General features: G+C 34.3%; 3 protein-coding genes and 1 non-coding gene across 5 annotated transcripts; all 4 read left to right on the forward strand.

The window, feature by feature from the left end:
* Positions 1-5,821: 5,821 nt before the first annotated feature.
* LOC112792602 (histidine kinase 3) lies at positions 5,822-10,558 on the forward strand. Of its 2 annotated transcripts, none has more exons than XM_025835908.3 (9): positions 5,822-7,272; positions 7,348-7,517; positions 7,593-7,805; positions 7,877-8,063; positions 8,132-8,183; positions 8,256-8,485; positions 8,581-8,679; positions 8,760-9,868; positions 9,955-10,558. In XM_025835908.3, exons 1-9 carry the CDS (start codon positions 6,781-6,783, stop codon positions 10,175-10,177), a joined length of 2,775 nt encoding a protein of 924 aa, XP_025691693.1. In that variant the 5' UTR covers positions 5,822-6,780; the 3' UTR covers positions 10,178-10,558. The 2 variants fall into 2 exon arrangements, with proteins under 2 accessions (XP_025691693.1, XP_072069406.1); XM_072213305.1 differs by having other exon boundaries at positions 6,018-7,276; positions 7,352-7,517.
* Positions 10,559-10,697: 139 nt separating this feature from the next.
* On the forward strand, positions 10,698-10,779 carry TRNAS-UGA (transfer RNA serine (anticodon UGA)). Its single transcript has one exon. It is a non-coding gene; the product is annotated as a tRNA-Ser (tRNA).
* On the forward strand, positions 10,720-12,823 carry LOC112792606 (nuclear transport factor 2B). The gene is made up of 2 exons (XM_025835915.3): positions 10,720-11,275; positions 12,522-12,823. Exons 1-2 carry the CDS (start codon positions 10,979-10,981, stop codon positions 12,594-12,596), a joined length of 372 nt encoding a protein of 123 aa, XP_025691700.1. The 5' UTR covers positions 10,720-10,978; the 3' UTR covers positions 12,597-12,823.
* Positions 12,824-14,529: 1,706 nt separating this feature from the next.
* Positions 14,530-16,751, forward strand: LOC112792605 (nuclear transport factor 2A). Its single transcript, XM_025835914.3, has 2 exons — positions 14,530-15,070; positions 16,406-16,751. The coding sequence occupies exons 1-2, from the start codon at positions 14,774-14,776 to the stop codon at positions 16,478-16,480; spliced, it is 372 nt and encodes a 123-aa protein (XP_025691699.1). The 5' UTR covers positions 14,530-14,773; the 3' UTR covers positions 16,481-16,751.
* The last annotated feature ends 41 nt before the right edge of the window (positions 16,752-16,792 follow it).

The following is a 16,792-nucleotide window of genomic DNA, read 5'->3' on the forward strand; positions in this document are numbered from 1 at the left end:
ATTAAATTTGTTAAAAAAATTTAAAATAAAAATAGAATATTTAAAATATTAAAAATTAAATTAATTTTTTTATATTATCAAATTAAAATTAATTTAAACATTAAAAACTAAAATACTAGTCATAGAAGCTCAATTCATAACAAAAATGAAGTTGGACCTTATCAAAATTGCCATCAACTCCAAACATACACCAGTTCTTCTGTATAAAAGATAAAAAATTAAGTATAATTTTGATCTTTATGATTTAGATTAAAAAAAATTTTTATCTTCAATATTTTTTTTGCATACAAAATTATCTTTAAAGTTCAACATTTTGTTTTCATACATTTTCTTGTATATATATATGTATGTATAAATATATATAAAATAATAATAATATATAGATATATAGTATGCACTAACTATTGAAATATATATAAATAATATTGAATTAGTTATAAATTTTATTTAGATAACTTGATGTAAATTTATTCAAGAGTTTAACTAATATGTGTCTATAAACGAAAAGTTTTAAATATTTTTATTTATTAAAAACTTAAATATTTCATATTTTTTAATGATTTTTTTTTTAATTTTGTAATCTTAACGTGTGTCCTTAGAGCACATAACAGTGGTACCTTGCAGCGATGTGCATAATTTTAGGCTGCAACCAGTGACGGACCCAGAAAAATTTAGTTGTGAGGACAAAAAATATAATAAAATTTAGATATAGATATTTTTTTTACTTTTCATGATACTCAACAAGTTAAAGATTAATCTATCGAAAATTTGAATTTCATTTAATAGGGCCAATGAGTTATTATACATACAAGACGAAATTCGAACTCACAACACTTGCTTAAGTGGACGACTAAACTAATATAACTTAATTTAATTATCAACTAATTAACTAATATAATAAAATTAATTATCATTTTTAGTTTATTTTGTTTATTTAATTTTTTATTTTATACTAAATCAAATTTAACAATATAATTATTATTAAATGCTAAGTTTAACAAAATATTTTTTTTAACATAAAACATAAAAAATTATTTATATTTTATTTTAGAACAAATATAATATATATATATATATATATAAGTATTAGTTTTTTTTTAAACCTTGTGGGGGCAAATGCCCCCTCTTTCGTCAATGTAGGTCCGTCCCTGGCTGTAACCATTTATATTTATCAGTACTTACACGTAATCTGTGATAGGATATGGCAGTTTACATAAAAAAAGTAAAATTTCTATAACCTATAGCCATTTATATAGATTAGAGTGAGAATCGAAATATAAACTGTTTGAGAATATTACAATTATGTAAATTTGAGCTTCAATATTTTAATTATGTAAATAATTATTCTCCACAGACAAGTCATTTTTTTATATTAGTCCATATAAGTCATTTTATCCTAATTCACCTCACGCGCTTCTTAATTTAATTAACTGTTCAATCAACGCGCGAATATATAACTGCCTTTTTCAAAAGGATTTCATTTTCATTTTCGAATTTTTTCAATGTTTTTGATCTACGTTCTCTTCCATCTCTGTGTTCATTCTCTACGTTTTTTAAATCAATCTCTAAAATCGGTTTTGAATAGTTATCTCGTTGTTAAAGATAATGACGAATTCAAGTTCAGATTGTCAATTGAACCAGAACGAAGTTGATTATTGTTTTGAATTCAATCAAGTGGCTGATATGTGGTTCGATTCTAGTTAATGTTTTCTTTAGTAGTTTATGATTCTGTAGGTGAATAATGTTGTTTTTGTTTGTGAAAATTGTTGTTCATCGTTAGTGGTTTGAATTGAATATAATGTAAGAGTTCTGCATGAAAGAAAATATTTTTCTGCATTTGCAGCAAATTTGAGTGTAACACAAAGATATTTAAGTGTATTGTTTAAGAATTTTCGGTGTATGTGTGCTGATAAGTTCTACATAATTCAAAACTCTTTTTCTCCCTCATCCTCATCTTCTGTTGCTTCTTTTTTTTTTCTTATTCATCTTTTTTTTCTTATTTTAGCTTCTCAAATTTCTTATTATTTTACTCTTTTGACAAGAATAAAAAAAAGTCAAACAAAAAAAGAAGCAGAAACACATAATGCTGCAAAATTACTTGAAAGAGAATGAACTTACATTAATTCAACAAAAAAAAGAAGAAAAAAATGCAATATTAGAAGAAATATTTTTCTATATTTGCAAAAATTTTGGGTGTAAATACAAAGATATTTAAGTGTATTGTTTAAGAATTTTTTGTGTATGTGTACTGATAAGTTCTGTATAATTCAAAACTCTTTCTTTTCTTTCTCCTCATCTTCTGATACTTTTTCTTCTTCTTTTTCATCATCATCATCTTCTTTTTTTTTTTATTCATCTTTTTCTTTTTCTTTTACCTTCTCAAGTTTTTTCTTATTTTACTCTATTAACAAGAATAAAAATAAAAAATCAAACAAAGAAGAAGAAGAAACACATAATGCTGAAAAATTACTTGAAAGATGATAAGTTTACATTCATTCAACTAAAAGAAAGAAAAAAATAAAGAAAAAAAAAAGAACAAAAAAATGCAGCATTAGAGGGAACATTTTTCTGTATTTGCAACAAATTTAGGTATAACACGAAGATATTTTAGTGTATTATTTAAGAATTTTTGGTGTATGTATGCTGATAAGTTCTGTATAATTCAAAACTCTTTCTTTCACTCCTCCTCATCTTCTATTACTTATTCTTTTTCATCATCATCTTTTTTTCTTATTCATCTTTTCTTTTTTGTTTTATCTTCTCAAGTTTTTTCTTGTTTTACTCTCTTAACAAGAACAAAAATAAAAAATCAAACAAAAAAGAAGAAGAAATACATAATGCTACAAATTTACTTGGAAGAGTATAAACTTACATTCATTCAATTAAAAGAAAGAAAGAAATAAGAAAAAAAAGAATAAGAAAAAAATGCAGTATTAGAGAAAATATTTTTCTGTATTTACAGCAAATTTGGGTGTAACACGAAGATATTTAAGTATATTGTTTAAGAATTTTCGGTGTATGTGTGTTGATAAATTCTGCATAATTCAAAATTCTTTCTCTTTCTCCTCCTCATCTTCTGCTGCTTCTTCTTCTTCTTCTTCATCTTCTTATTTCATTTTTTCATAATTCTTTTCGAATTCAGTTTCGCAACTTCCTTCACTTTCCGCGATAATTTTGATAGATATTTGAAAATTTTTTTATCCTTATTTGAATTTTAAACGTTTGCGATTGTGATCGAGGGAGAAGAACCATTTGCGCTATTTAAGAATTGGGGAAGCGGGTGTTTACACGCAATCTAAATTAAGAGTTATTTTTATTAGGTTTGGACCAACTTGTATGAACTTGTATACCAAAAAGACTTATATGTGTAATAGCCCTCGAGTGACGTGGCACGTCCCTTTCAGGGAGACTTGGGAAGACACACCAAAAAGAAGTGGACAGTGATGGTGATAAACCCCAATTTTATGGTTTATCTTGTGTTTAATTTAGGAAATTTTATCAACTTTTCTCACATTTATTCAATGAAATAGCATGCTTTTGTAATTCTCCCTAATTTGTGCTTAAGAGATAAAAATATATTTTTTAGGCCTTAAATTTGTCAATTTTAATTTACTTTAATTCCATTTGATGCCTTGATATGTTTGTTGAGTGATTTCAGGTTTATAAGGCAAGTATTGGATGAAAGAAGTAAAGAGAAAAGCATGTAAAGTGAAGAATTCATGAAAAAATGAGCATTTGGAGGACTCAAAGCCACGCGCACACGTCATCCACGCGTACACGGGAGAAGGACATTCATGGCCACACGCACGCGTCACCTACGCGTACGCGTGAGGAGGAAATTTGCCAGCATCGTCCACGCGCACGCGTGACGCTGATCACGTGACCTCGTTAAAGTGAATATGCGGGAGACGATTTCTGAGCTTTTCATGCCCAAATCCAACTCATTTCTGAGGCTATTTGATGCAGAATTCAAGATTTGACAAATGGGGAGCAATTAGATTAGCTTAGGACCATGATTTAGGTAGTTTCTAGAGAGAGAAGCTCACTCTTCTCTCTAGAATTAGGTTAACTTCTCTTATATCTAGGCTTAATTTCTTGTTTTCATTTTGTTTTTTTACAATTTCTTGTTCTATTGTCTTGATTTTCCTATTGTTTCTTGTTAATTTCTCATTTTGGTTACTTTTATGTTCATGCACTCTTGTTAATTTTTATTATCTTTAATGTAATTTTGAGGTATTTCATGTTTAATGTGCTTTCATTAGTTGTTATTATTAATTTCTTGCATTGAGTAGGGGTAGATTTTGTTATTCCTTGTAATGTATGATGCTTTCATTTTATGCCTTCCAAGTGTTTGACAAAATATTTGATTGGATGTTAGAGTAAATTTTGTGCATTCTTGATTTGGAAAGAAAAATTAGGTGCTCTTGTGTCATTAATGCCCAACTTATATTGGTGAGTTAGAGTTGTTAGTTAATATTGTTTCTATTGACTCTAATCTCTTGCTAATTCAATTAGTAAGTTAATTAAAACTTTTGGATTGAGATTAATTAGTCTTATTTGACTTTCTCTCAATGTGAAAAATAACATTATACCTTTTTCCTATGTTGGAGATGACTAAATAGGATTAGCTCTTGTTAATCACTGTATTATGATTAGTGACTAAGATAAAAAACTTACATTCTCAATCTTTGCTATGAATGTCTCTTTTTAGTGATTGTTATTTTTAGTTGCTTGACTTATTTTTTTTGTCATTTAATTTTTTGTCATCTTATTTACAAACCACTCCTTATATATCATAACTAATAATGTATATATTTTACTGTAATTCCTCTGAGAAACAACTCAAAATCTAATATTGTTAATATTTTTATTGATTTATATTCATCACAAACAAATTAAACTTTAATTAAGTATTATTTGTCAATTTAAAATTATACTTACAATGATGTTATTTCTCTTTTACCAAAAAAAAATTCTTAACCGATGTTTTACTTCTTGAGATGGCCTAATCACTTCTTGGCTATTTCTCCGTTGAAGTGCAGTGCCTGTGCTTGGCACTCTTTTATTTTCTAAATTACCATTTTATCCACATTCTTTGTCCAATATTTGCGTCTTCTTGACCCGTGGCCCTATGATTATGATATAAGGTGATTTTTACGTGTTTTTGTTATGGTGTCTAAATTGTTTAATTTTTTTTAAAAATAAAAAATAAAATATTTAAAATAAAAAGTAAATCATATAAAATTTATTAAATATTATTTATTTATCTTTTTTAGTAACTTAGGTAAAAAGTGATAGACACCATAACATTCACCATGATATAAACACATCAACGAAAGTTGGTCCCCAAAATCCTAGAGTAGAGTTGTTACTAAATTTCTCTATAAGCAATCGACAAAAGTTTGGTACTAAGTACTAACAACAATGGCATGGTTGGGTGGCATGACCAATATCTGAAAAGGGTAAATATTTAATTGAATCTCTTTAAAAATAAAAGAGAGTGAATATTGACACTTCTAATTAGTTAGTTGTGGAAGGAAAAGGGTAGTGCTAGTGCTAGCTGTAACAAAGGCAAAGCAGTAGTGCTAACTTGAGAGGTTCCAATCATGTCATTCATGTGAGTGTGCCTTGCAATTCCATTACTCGCCCTTATCCGTAACTACTCTTTTGACTGTTGGTCCTCCCACTGCAACTTTGATCAAAATATAAAGTTGTAAAGCACTAAGGAAGAGGGTATTTAATCTAAAGTTAATGCCATTCCGCGACAAGAGAACTTTATGCTTATTCTCCAAATATATTAGCTTCATGCTTCAGGAGGGGTGCATTTGCTCCAATTACAAACACACCCTCAGTAACAAGAGAAAAAGCAGTTATTTTTGCCGCCATGTGGGACTATATTCCTTTTCTACCCTCTATATCATTATCATGCTATGATAAACTTTATATCAATCATCCTTAGCTAGTTAAAATATTAATATTTATTGCTTACCTGCTTTGTTTTCTTTTTTGACTTTTTATTGCATAGTTTTAGCTTTGAAGAGATAATATATAGCCTATTGGCCTATACCTGACAACAGTTTTGCTACCATTAAAATCATGTTTCTTTAGTAAATTATGTTGTGCCGGCTCCATGCATGAGCTAATTCTTTTTGGGGTGTGGATTCTAAATTCTGATAGAAAACACCGCTGCTGGGGGGTCAAACCACTCGGAAAACACTCGCGTCACGTACTTATGTTGTTTCTTCTTTGGCTATAGGAGCTAGCCGAGCAAGCTAGCATTTCTCTTGTTATGTGATGACACAACTAACTGTGGATTTGATCACCAAAAAACGAATCTTTTGTAGGTTTAGTGTTGGCCCCTACTCGTTTTGTTTTTATTTCTGATTTTTGGTTGGTGGCTACTGCTACTGCTAGCTGACAAGAGTATATATCTATCAAGTATCAACTTCTGCTTGGAATTAGAAACGATTTTTTTATTCTTTCTCAAGTATCTGCCACTCTTCCTTTTCTTCTTCTTCTTCTTGGGAGAGATTAGTGGTTAACATTGTGGAAGATTGTCTGGAACTGTTGATACTCAACTTGTGTTGTTTACTGTTGTGGGCGAGTTTGATCCATGGAGTTGGGTTTGGTCTGAAAGTGGGGCATTTATGTTTATTGCTATGTTCCTGGCTTGTGTCTGTGTTCTACCTCACGTGGTTCAATAGCAGTGGAAGATTGAAGAGCAAGATCTCAGGGAACGGGTTCAAGGTTCAGCAACACAAGTACCAAAGTATTGGATCCATGAAACTGAAGAGTGGTTGGGTGAGAAGGGCTTTTTATTCATGGATTCTAGTTTGTACGTTGGGAGGTTTGTACGGGTTCTGGCGCATGAGCATACATGCTTGTGAGCAGAGGAAAGAAAGTCTAATAAGCATGTGTGATGAAAGAGCAAGGATGCTGCAGGATCAGTTCAATGTGAGCATGAACCATATACAAGCCATGTCCATTTTGATAAAAACCTTCCACCATAACATGAACCCCTCGGCCATCGATCAGAGCACTTTTGCTAGATACACTGAAAGAACTTCGTTTGAGAGGCCCCTCACAAGTGGTGTTGCATACGCTGTAAGAGTGCTCCATTCTCAAAGGGAACAGTTTGAGAAGCAACAAGGATGGACTATCAAGAAGATGGATACTTTGCAACAATCCCTTGTTCAAGAAGAATATGCTCCTGTCATCTTTGCACAAGATACAATTGCACATGTCATTTCTCTTGATGTGCTATCTGGAAAGGCAAGTTTCATTTTCCAATTTGCTCTTATCAATTCCAGTTCTGCTAGCTTGTAATTTCTAACCAAACTCTTACAGGAAGACCGTGAGAATGTGCTCCGAGCAAGGGAGTCAGGCAAAGGAGTTTTAACTGCACCCTTTCGGCTTCTCAAAACGAATCGCCTTGGGGTAATCCTCACATTTGCTGTCTACAAGAGAAATCTTCCATCCAATGCAACCCTTGATCAGAGGATTCAAGCAACTGATGGGTATGCTGTATTCTACTGATGATTTGTATAGTCATGATTAGTATTTTAATGTGTCTAACTAACACTTGTGAGCAGATATCTTGGTGGAGTCTTTGATGTTGAGTCGTTAGTGGAGAAACTACTGCAACAACTTGCTAGTGAGAAAGCTGTAGTTGTTAATGTGTATGATACTACCAATAGTACACATCCCATTGTCATGTACGGTTCAAATATATCAGGGGACTCTTTCTCTCATGTCAGCACTCTTAACTTTGGAGACCCTCTCAGGAAGCATGAGATGCACTGCAGGTACAAGATGTATACATGATATGAATCATATAATTCAATCATATAATAATACAATAGCCATGTCAATACAGGTTCAAACAAAAACTGCCATGGCCATGGTTGGCATTTAACACTTCTGTAGGAGGCTTTATTATTTGTGTCCTTCTTGGGTATATTTTCTATGCCACCTGCAATCGAGTTGTCAAAGCGGAAGAGGATCGGGATAAGATGACTGAGCTTAAAAAGCGAGCTGAGGCGGCTGATATTGCAAAATCCCAGGTATGCCTCCTAAGTCCTTACTTCTTTTGGCTCTGATCATGTGTACTAATGAACTAATGCATTTACAGTTTCTTGCTACTGTGTCCCACGAGATTAGAACACCAATGAATGGGGTTTTAGGTGAGTAAGAGTGAGTTATATATCCAAGTTGTTGTTTAAGCATGTGAGTTGGCTCTGAAATTGTAACTTCAGGGATGTTGCATATGCTTATGGACACGGATCTAGACGTAACCCAACAAGAGTATGTGAGAACGGCGCAGGGAAGTGGAAAAGCTTTGGTGTCACTGATAAACGAGGTATTGGATCAGGCAAAGATTGAAGCTGGTAAGCTGGAGCTCGAAGCTTCGCTGTTTGACTTGCGTGCTGTTTTGGATGATATATTATCATTATTTTCAGAAAAGTCTCAAGGAAAAGGAATAGAGGTGATACCTATATATTATATGTTACGTTTTATCATGGTAGAATTTTTTCAATGTCTAGTGATATTGATCTATATATATATATAAAACTTGCACAGTTGGCAGCTTATGTATCAGATGAGATTCCTGAGCTGTTAATAGGTGATGCAGGAAGGTTTAGACAAATAATTACCAATCTCATGGGTAATTCAATTAAGGTAAATCTAAAATTGAAGTATATGGTATATAATATTTGTAAAGCAAGTATGATGAAAAGGATTATGCAATTGTTTGGCAGTTCACAGAGAAAGGGCATATTTATGTGACTGTCCATCTTGTTGAGGATGTGGTCCATTCAATACAGATTGATAAAGAATTAGGCATGGAAAATGTGAATACCCTGAGTCTGAGTGGTTTCCCTGTTGCTGATAGTCGCCGAAGCTGGGAAGGCTTCAAAGCATTCAGTCAAGTAGGGCCTATTGGTTCTTTCTCATCCTCTGTTACAGATGTAATCAATTTGATTGTATCGGTTGAGGACACTGGCGAAGGAATCCCTCTGGAAGCGCAGTCTCGAATCTTCACTCCGTTCATGCAGGTTGGTCCTTCTGTTTCCCGGAGACACGGTGGAACAGGTATTGGCCTAAGCATTAGCAAGTGTTTGGTTGGACTCATGAATGGCCAAATTGGATTTGTCAGCATACCAAAGATTGGATCCACCTTCACTTTTACTGCTCTCTTCACCAATTCAACTGACTGCAAAATTCAGCAACTCAACAACAACAACAGCCACTCTAATCCTCCATCTTCAGAATTTCAGGGAATGACCGCGTTAATCATTGACCCTAGATCGGTTAGAGCCAAAGTGTGTGGATATCATATTCAGAGGCTCGGCATTCGTATCGAATTGGTTTCGGATTTAGCCCAAGGTTTATCCACCATAACTGAAGGTAATCAGATTATCAATATGGTACTTATTGAGCAGGAAGAGTGGGATAGAGATTCAGCCATGTCATCTCGCTTTGTCGATGGCGCCAGTAGAGTAGGCGTTCCTCCTAAGTTGTTCATTCTTGTTAATTCTAATGGTTGGACGTCAGGTATTGGTAATCCAACTGTGATCATAAAACCTCTGAGAGCAAGTATGCTTGCTGCCTCGCTGCAGCGAGCCATGGGTGTTACTTGCCGAAATGGGGAGCTTCCGAGTTTATCTGTTGGCCACCTTCTTGGCGGGAAGAAAATTCTAATTGTAGATGACAATGTTGTGAACCGCACCGTAGCAGCTGGTGCTTTGAAAAAGTATGGAGCAGATGTGGTGTGTGTTAGCAGCGGAAAAGAGGCAATCTCTAAACTAAAACCACCCCATGAGTTCGATGCGTGCTTCATGGATATTCAAATGCCAGAAATGGACGGGTATTATTTAGTATCGAATTCTCATTTATGTTATAGTTTCCATGTTGTTATGAGTTGCTAATAACACAGAAATCATTTGTCAACAGTTTTGAAGCTACAAAGAAAATCAGGGAGATGGAACGTTGCGCCAAGAGAGAAGGTTTTGTAGATAACTTATCAAAGTGGGATGTCCCTATTTTGGCCATGACTGCAGACGTGATCCAGGCTACCCATGAGGAGTGTGTAAGGTGTGGCATGGATGGATATGTTTCTAAACCGTTTGAAGCCGAACAGCTTTATCGAGAAGTCTCAAGGTTTTTCCACTCCTGAATAATGTCCACCATACAGATTATTTTAGTAGTACTGTACTTTGGAGGCTAGGAGCCAAGTTTGTTTGTTGTGATTGATAAAAAATTTTTCTTAGGGTATTAGAACCCGTTGATTCTTCCATGTAGCATCTGATCTTCATCCTCGGTAACTGTAAATTGAAAATAGTTGAGGGAATTTGAAGAATCAGATATACTATATTAACCAGATTCACATTATGCTCCTCACCTTTGTGCATATGATGTAATATTTGTAATAATTCAAGTTATAGTACTCCACCCTGCTAATGTTAAATTTATGTAACTTATAAGAAGTTGATTTATGTATAAGTAAATAGAAGAAAGAAAATCACCAATGTATAGCAGCAGCCTTGCTTTCTTTTAATCTTTAGAGACCCAGAATTTAACTATCAAATATTTGACTCATACCTCAAGTGCAGTTAATTTCATAAAAAGTTGATAGTGGAGGACTTTGTTTTAGGATTTTATATAAGTAAAGATAGTTAACAAGTTTCAGCATATAAGTCGATATGTCCGAGTGGTTAAGGAGACAGACTTGAAATCTGTTGGGTTTCGCCCGCGCAGGTTCGAACCCTGCTGTCGACGCAATATAAATTTTTTTGCCATGCCATGCCAAAATTTTAAAATCAATCAACTAAATTAAAAAAAAAAAAAGGTGAAAAACGGCTGGTTGATTAACTCCTATATTAATATTAGATTATTAAGAGTGTGCGTTAGCGTTAGGGTTGTGAGGGAGCGAGAAAGAGTGATAGCGTGAGAGTTAAGCGGAAGGAAGGAAGCAAGAATGGATGCAGATGCGTTGGCAAAGGCGTTCGTTGAACACTACTACACGACGTTCGACAACAACCGCGCCGGACTGGTGAACCTCTACCAGGACAGCTCCATGCTCACCTTCGAAGGCCAGAAGATCCAGGGCGCCCAGAACATCGTCGCCAAGCTCACCTCTCTCCCTTTCAACCAGTGCCTTCACTCCATCACCACCGTTGACTGCCAGCCCTCCTCCGCCCCCAACGGCATGCTTGTCTTCGTCAGCGGCAACCTCCAGCTCGCCGGCGAGCAACACGCCCTCAAGTTCAGCCAGGTACACTCTCCACCATCCCCATTCCACTTTTTCTCTCTCTCATTGATTTCAATTTGTAATGGATCTGCGATTGTCTGAAGAGAGTTGGTTCACTTACTTTAGTGTCAGATATAAATATGAATTTATACACCGTGAAACTAAATTCTTGATTAGTCTATTGAAGAAGGTAAACAGCCTGTGATTGACATTCTAGGGCAGCTAATTATGCATTTGATCCATCCCTCTATTAGAATTAAAATTAGATCAAAGATATTCTTGGAATGGCTATGGATATCGTACAGAAGATCCCTTGCATTAGATATTCAAAGGATACTTGCCTCGTGTTACAATGTGCCTTCAACTCGCTTTGATGGCAGCAATGATCTCGCAAACGGTTCATCAACACAATCTCCTACATCCCATACTATTGCCTGGTAGGCAATTACAATTCCCCTCTTCTAAGCTCATGGCCTATCTTGAACCAAGCTTTCATTTTGCAGCCTATGGTGTCCTTTGAAATTGACTTGTTTCTAATGTATCCACAATAGCAACTGATGACTGGGTTTTGCCTTCTTCTCACAGCTTTTGGTTTTCTTTTTTCTTTCTTGTCCTCCAAATCTTTTCTTTGGAAAAGAAAATCCAAAAATTAAAAGAAGAAGATGCTCTCGCATGATCTTGTTTGTTTCCTTCGTCTCCTATCTTAGTAGTTCATACTGGTCTAGACCAAGAGAACACCTTCAAATCCAATTTAATATAACCATAGCAGTCTTCAATTTAACTTTAATGTATCTATATATGAAAAATTTTAATGTTGTCCAGAAACAAGTAGTTCTAAATTTTCATTGGTCAGCGTCTGTGATTAACTGATTGTTAATTTGTTAGTTTGAAGTGAAACAGACCTCTGGGATAAAGAAAAAATGGAGATCTTTTATGTAATACGGATACAGTGATTACATGCTTATGCCCTGACGGTGATATTTGGTGATATTATTAATTTATTTCTTGTGTCTTATTTGTTTGGTCAGTACTCAGCATGGCATTTCCAATCATCATAGCTACTAATAGAAACGATTACAGGGAGCCCTCTTTTACTTATTAAGAACATATTAAGAATAATATATTTTCTGTTAACAGCATATGGGGAAATAATTATTACATTCTGGCGGGAACCTTCTCCTTATGTGATTGTTCTATTCTATCTTCTTGTATACCATTTCCCAATTTCTGTTATCTCATGATTACTAAACTTGTCACTCTCCTTTCCCAGATGTTCCATTTGTTACCAACACCACAGGGAAGCTACTATGTTTCGAACGATATATTCCGGTTGAACTATGCTTGAAGATAGACAATGGCATATGTGACCTGAAAGGTAGAAGTTTGCCTATGGGCTATAGCTGTTTCATATCGTGACATTTGTAATTGAAAATGGAGTTATTTTTGGCTGGATGTGAACGATTAGTTGTGCCATTTCTGTTTAGAATTTTCTATTGTGATTGGTTCAAAGTCGTTGTAAGGACAAATTATCAAAAGATTACCGGGTATGAGCTGATGATGAAAACTTTGATAGATTTCTGTTCTCAGAACTGAGATATGGGATGGGGTCCAAGCATCTCCTTCATTTTTTCTTAACAAATTGGTTCATGCATTTGGTTGAACTGCACCAGGAAATCAAATTCCTTCACCCGGTAACTCCATTAGTGCAGCAAATATTGGCTTCGGTAGCATATTTGATGGTATATCATTTCTGAATGCTCATTTACGTAATTAGTACCGGGTCTGAAACCGACATCTGTGGCCATTTACCGATCGTAGCACTAATTGAACTGTTTCTGGTTTTCTTTTCTTTGTTTTTGGTCGTTGACTGTTTCTTGTTTTCTCACGCTTTCCAAAATTTCGAATGCATTTGGCTCCTGAAGAGTGATTTTATCCAGTGAAGTGGTAGAAAAAATTCATCGTTTTGTGCCGCCATGTAATCCTTCATTGCGTCTAGAGGCAGCAAAGGGAAGAAAAACGAGATTTCAACTTCTGGATTTTTAATAACAAAGATGGCTTCTAATTTAAAAACCGATATGTTAACAATGCATGTTCTTCTATCCTATCCAGTTTCGCTAAATAGCACACCAATCATAACCAACGAAAGAAAATGGTGGTTAACATCTGGAAAACTGCAAAGGTCGATATAGAAAGGGATTCACATCATTCCCGCTGTATTCAATATCAATCCCTGCATTTAATATTTTGCAAAGCAATGTTAATCGACACTCACTCACTATATAATTTGCGTGGTTATGCTGCTGCTGATACTCGCCGAAGCTGGGAAGGCTTCAAAGCATTCAGCCAAGTAGGGCCTCCAATACTGATCTAATGAATTTGATTGTATCGGTTGAAAACAGTGTTTAAGTGTGTGTGTTTTGAATTGTGGTTGGTCAAACTGGAGTTTGAATAAAAGTGATTTTATAAAATTGATTTTATAAAATTGATTTTAGATAGCAATAAGTTTGTATCAAGATAATTTATGTTTGACAACTTTATACTAAAATTGATTTTGACAAAATAAATATTGTTTGGATAATATTAGTTAAAATCACTTTTAGATAGATAATTACTAAAAAGGACATCACATTAAATTATAATGTTATTTTTTTATATTTTTTTCTTATGTGTTTTTATATAGTATATTTTTAGTATTTTTAGTACGCTATAATTTTTTACTATTATTATTATTTATGGTTATTTTTTTGTTTAATTTATTTTACTTAATGGGATCAATAAATTATATTATAAAAAGATAATAATAAATATAATACACAAAAATTACCATTATAAAAATATATAATGTTAAATAAAAAATTAGTAAAAAATATAAATAATAAATAATAGAAAAAAAGAACTCATGTAAAGAGAAATAATAAGAATTCTATAAGTAATATAATAATATGTATAAAAGATAAAGTTGGTAAAAGAAAAATAAAAATTAAATGTCATGGCTAAGAGTCAGTTAATGCAATGCATAAACTAAAAATTCTTGTTTCTTGTAAACGTGGTTTTATAACTAAAATTACTTCTGCGTTTATAAATAGAAAAATTAGCCGTCACAAAAATAAAAGCGTTTAAGAAGCTGTAACATGTTTCCTCTTTCATTGTGGTTGCGTTAGATGAAAATTATTTATATCAGACGCAATTCTGTTTAGGTAATGTAGCATTAAGAACTTTATTCAAGAGTTATTAATATTAGTTAAAAAATTTTAACATACAAGTCGATATGTCTGAGTGGTTAAGGAGACAGACTTGAAATCTGTTGGGTTTTGCCGCGGTTCGAACCCTGCTGTCGACGAAGTTTTAATTTTTTTTAGCCTTGAAACAAAAAAATTTTTAATGCTAATTAGGTAACTAAATAAAATGAAAAACGCGGGTGTATCTGTATATGTTAGATGTTATATTAGGAGTGTGGGTTAGGGTTGGTACTTGGTAGGGAGTGAGAAAGAGAGATAGCGTAAGCGTTAAGCGGAAGGAAGAATGGATCCAGATGCGTTGGCGAAGGCGTTCGTTGAGCACTACTACACCACCTTCGACAACAACCGCCCCGGGCTGGCCAGCCTCTACCAGGACGGCTCCATGCTCACCTTCGAGGGCCAGAAGATCCAGGGCTCCCCGAACATCGTCGCCAAGCTCACCTCTCTCCCTTTCAGCCAGTGCCACCACTCCATCACCACCGTTGATTGCCAGCCCTCCGCCGCCACCAACGGCATGCTCGTCTTCGTCAGCGGCAACCTCCAGCTCGCCGGCGAGCAACACGCCCTCAAGTTCAGCCAGGTACACTCTCCTTCATCTTCATTCCACTTTTTCTCTCTCTGATTGCTCTTCTGTGTTGATTTCAATTTGTTGTGGATCTGCGATTGGCTGAAGAGAGTGTATTTGGTCGTGCTGCTATTTTGTAGTTGTCTTTTGCTCTTTGGTTCACATAATTCCGTGTCGCACATAAATTCTTGATTATCAGGATGCATTAATCTATGGTTTAGGGTTGTGATAATTATTGCATATATTAAAGTGATGTTTGAATCAGATGTGCATTTGATCCATCCGTCTATTAGAATTTAAATTGGAGTATATCAATTAGATCAAAGCCGTTCTTGGAATGGCTATGGATTATTGGATCGTACACAAGATCCGTTGCATTAGATATTCAAAGGATACTTGCATCTCTACTCCACGTCCTGCTTCTCGAGTTACAGTGTGCCTTCAACGCGCTTTGATGGCAGCTAAGATCTCGCAAATGTTTCATCAATTCAATCTCCCACATTCCATACTATTATCCGGTTTGCAATTACAAATTCTCCTCTTCTAAGCTCATGGCCTATCTTGAATCCGAGCTTTTATTTTGCATCCTACGATGTCCTTTGAAATTGAGCTTGTTTCTGCTCTATCCACAATAGTCAATAGTTGATGCCATCAATTGATGCCAGGGTTTTGCTTCCTTCTCATAGGTTTTGGTTTTTCTTTTTCTTTCTTGTCCACCGATATTCCACCAATCCATTTTTTCTTAGGAAAAGTTAGCCCAACAATTGAAAGAAAGATGCTCTCACTCTCTCTCTCTCTCTCTGATCTTGTTTGTTTCCTTTACCTCCTATCTTAGCAGTTGGTACTAGTCTAGATCAAGAGAACACCTTCACATTTAAGTTAATATAACCATGGCAGTCTTCAATTTAACTGCAAGTAGTTTTCATTGGTCAGCATCTGTGATTATTGATTATTAATTTGCAATTTGTTAGTTTGAAGTGAAACAAACCTCCGGGATAAAGAAAAAATGGAGATATTTTAAGAACCCCATTTCTACAGTAATGTGGATATAGTGATTACATGCTTATGCCGTGAAGATGATATTGTTAATTTATTTCTCATGTTTTATCCGTTTGGTCAGTACTCGGTGTGACATTTCCAATCGTTATAGCTAGTATAGAAAGGATTACCGGGAGCTCTCTTTTACTTATTAAGAATAATATATTTGCTGTTAACAGTATATGTGGAAATAATTATTACTTTCTGGCAGGAACCGTCTCTTCTTATTGTTGTTCTATTCTATCTTCTTGTATACCATTTCCCAATTTCTGTTATCTCATGCTGATTAAACTTGTAACTCTTTTTTCCCAGATGTTCCATTTGTTACCAACACCGCAGGGAAGCTATTATGTTTTGAATGATATATTTCGTTTGAACTATGCTTGAAGATAGACTATGGAATATGTAACCTGAAAAATAGAAGTTTGCCTCTGGGCTATAGCTGTTTCATATCGTGACATTTGTGATTGAAAAATGGAGTTCTTTTTTGGCTGGATGCTATGAACGATTAATTGTGCCATTTCTGTTCAGAATTTTCTATTGTGGTTGGTTAAAAAACGTGTAAGGATAAATTATCGAAAGATTATCAGGTATGAACTGATGATGAAAACTTGGCTTTATTTCTTTTATGAGAACTGAGATATGGGATGGGGTCAAAGCATCTTGTTCATGGTTGCGACGGTTTCTTGTTATCTTTTT

This window comes from Arachis hypogaea, chromosome 13 (genome assembly GCF_003086295.3).
Source record: "Arachis hypogaea cultivar Tifrunner chromosome 13, arahy.Tifrunner.gnm2.J5K5, whole genome shotgun sequence".
NCBI classification, from domain to species: Eukaryota; Viridiplantae; Streptophyta; class Magnoliopsida; order Fabales; family Fabaceae; genus Arachis; species Arachis hypogaea.

Excerpts from the sequence above, each read along its gene's own strand:
- LOC112792602 (XM_025835908.3), top strand. The coding sequence starts at position 6,781 with ATGAAACTGAAGAGTGGTTGGGTGAGAAGGGCTTTTTATTCATGGATT. Across the intron at positions 8,064-8,131 it reads CTGATATTGCAAAATCCCAG|TTTCTTGCTACTGTGTCCCA; the intron begins GTATGCCTCCTA and ends ATGCATTTACAG. Across the intron at positions 8,184-8,255 it reads ACCAATGAATGGGGTTTTAG|GGATGTTGCATATGCTTATG; the intron begins GTGAGTAAGAGT and ends TTGTAACTTCAG.
- LOC112792606 (XM_025835915.3), top strand. The coding sequence starts at position 10,979 with ATGGATGCAGATGCGTTGGCAAAGGCGTTCGTTGAACACTACTACACG. Across the intron at positions 11,276-12,521 it reads ACGCCCTCAAGTTCAGCCAG|ATGTTCCATTTGTTACCAAC; the intron begins GTACACTCTCCA and ends CTCCTTTCCCAG.
- LOC112792605 (XM_025835914.3), top strand. The coding sequence starts at position 14,774 with ATGGATCCAGATGCGTTGGCGAAGGCGTTCGTTGAGCACTACTACACC. Across the intron at positions 15,071-16,405 it reads ACGCCCTCAAGTTCAGCCAG|ATGTTCCATTTGTTACCAAC; the intron begins GTACACTCTCCT and ends CTTTTTTCCCAG.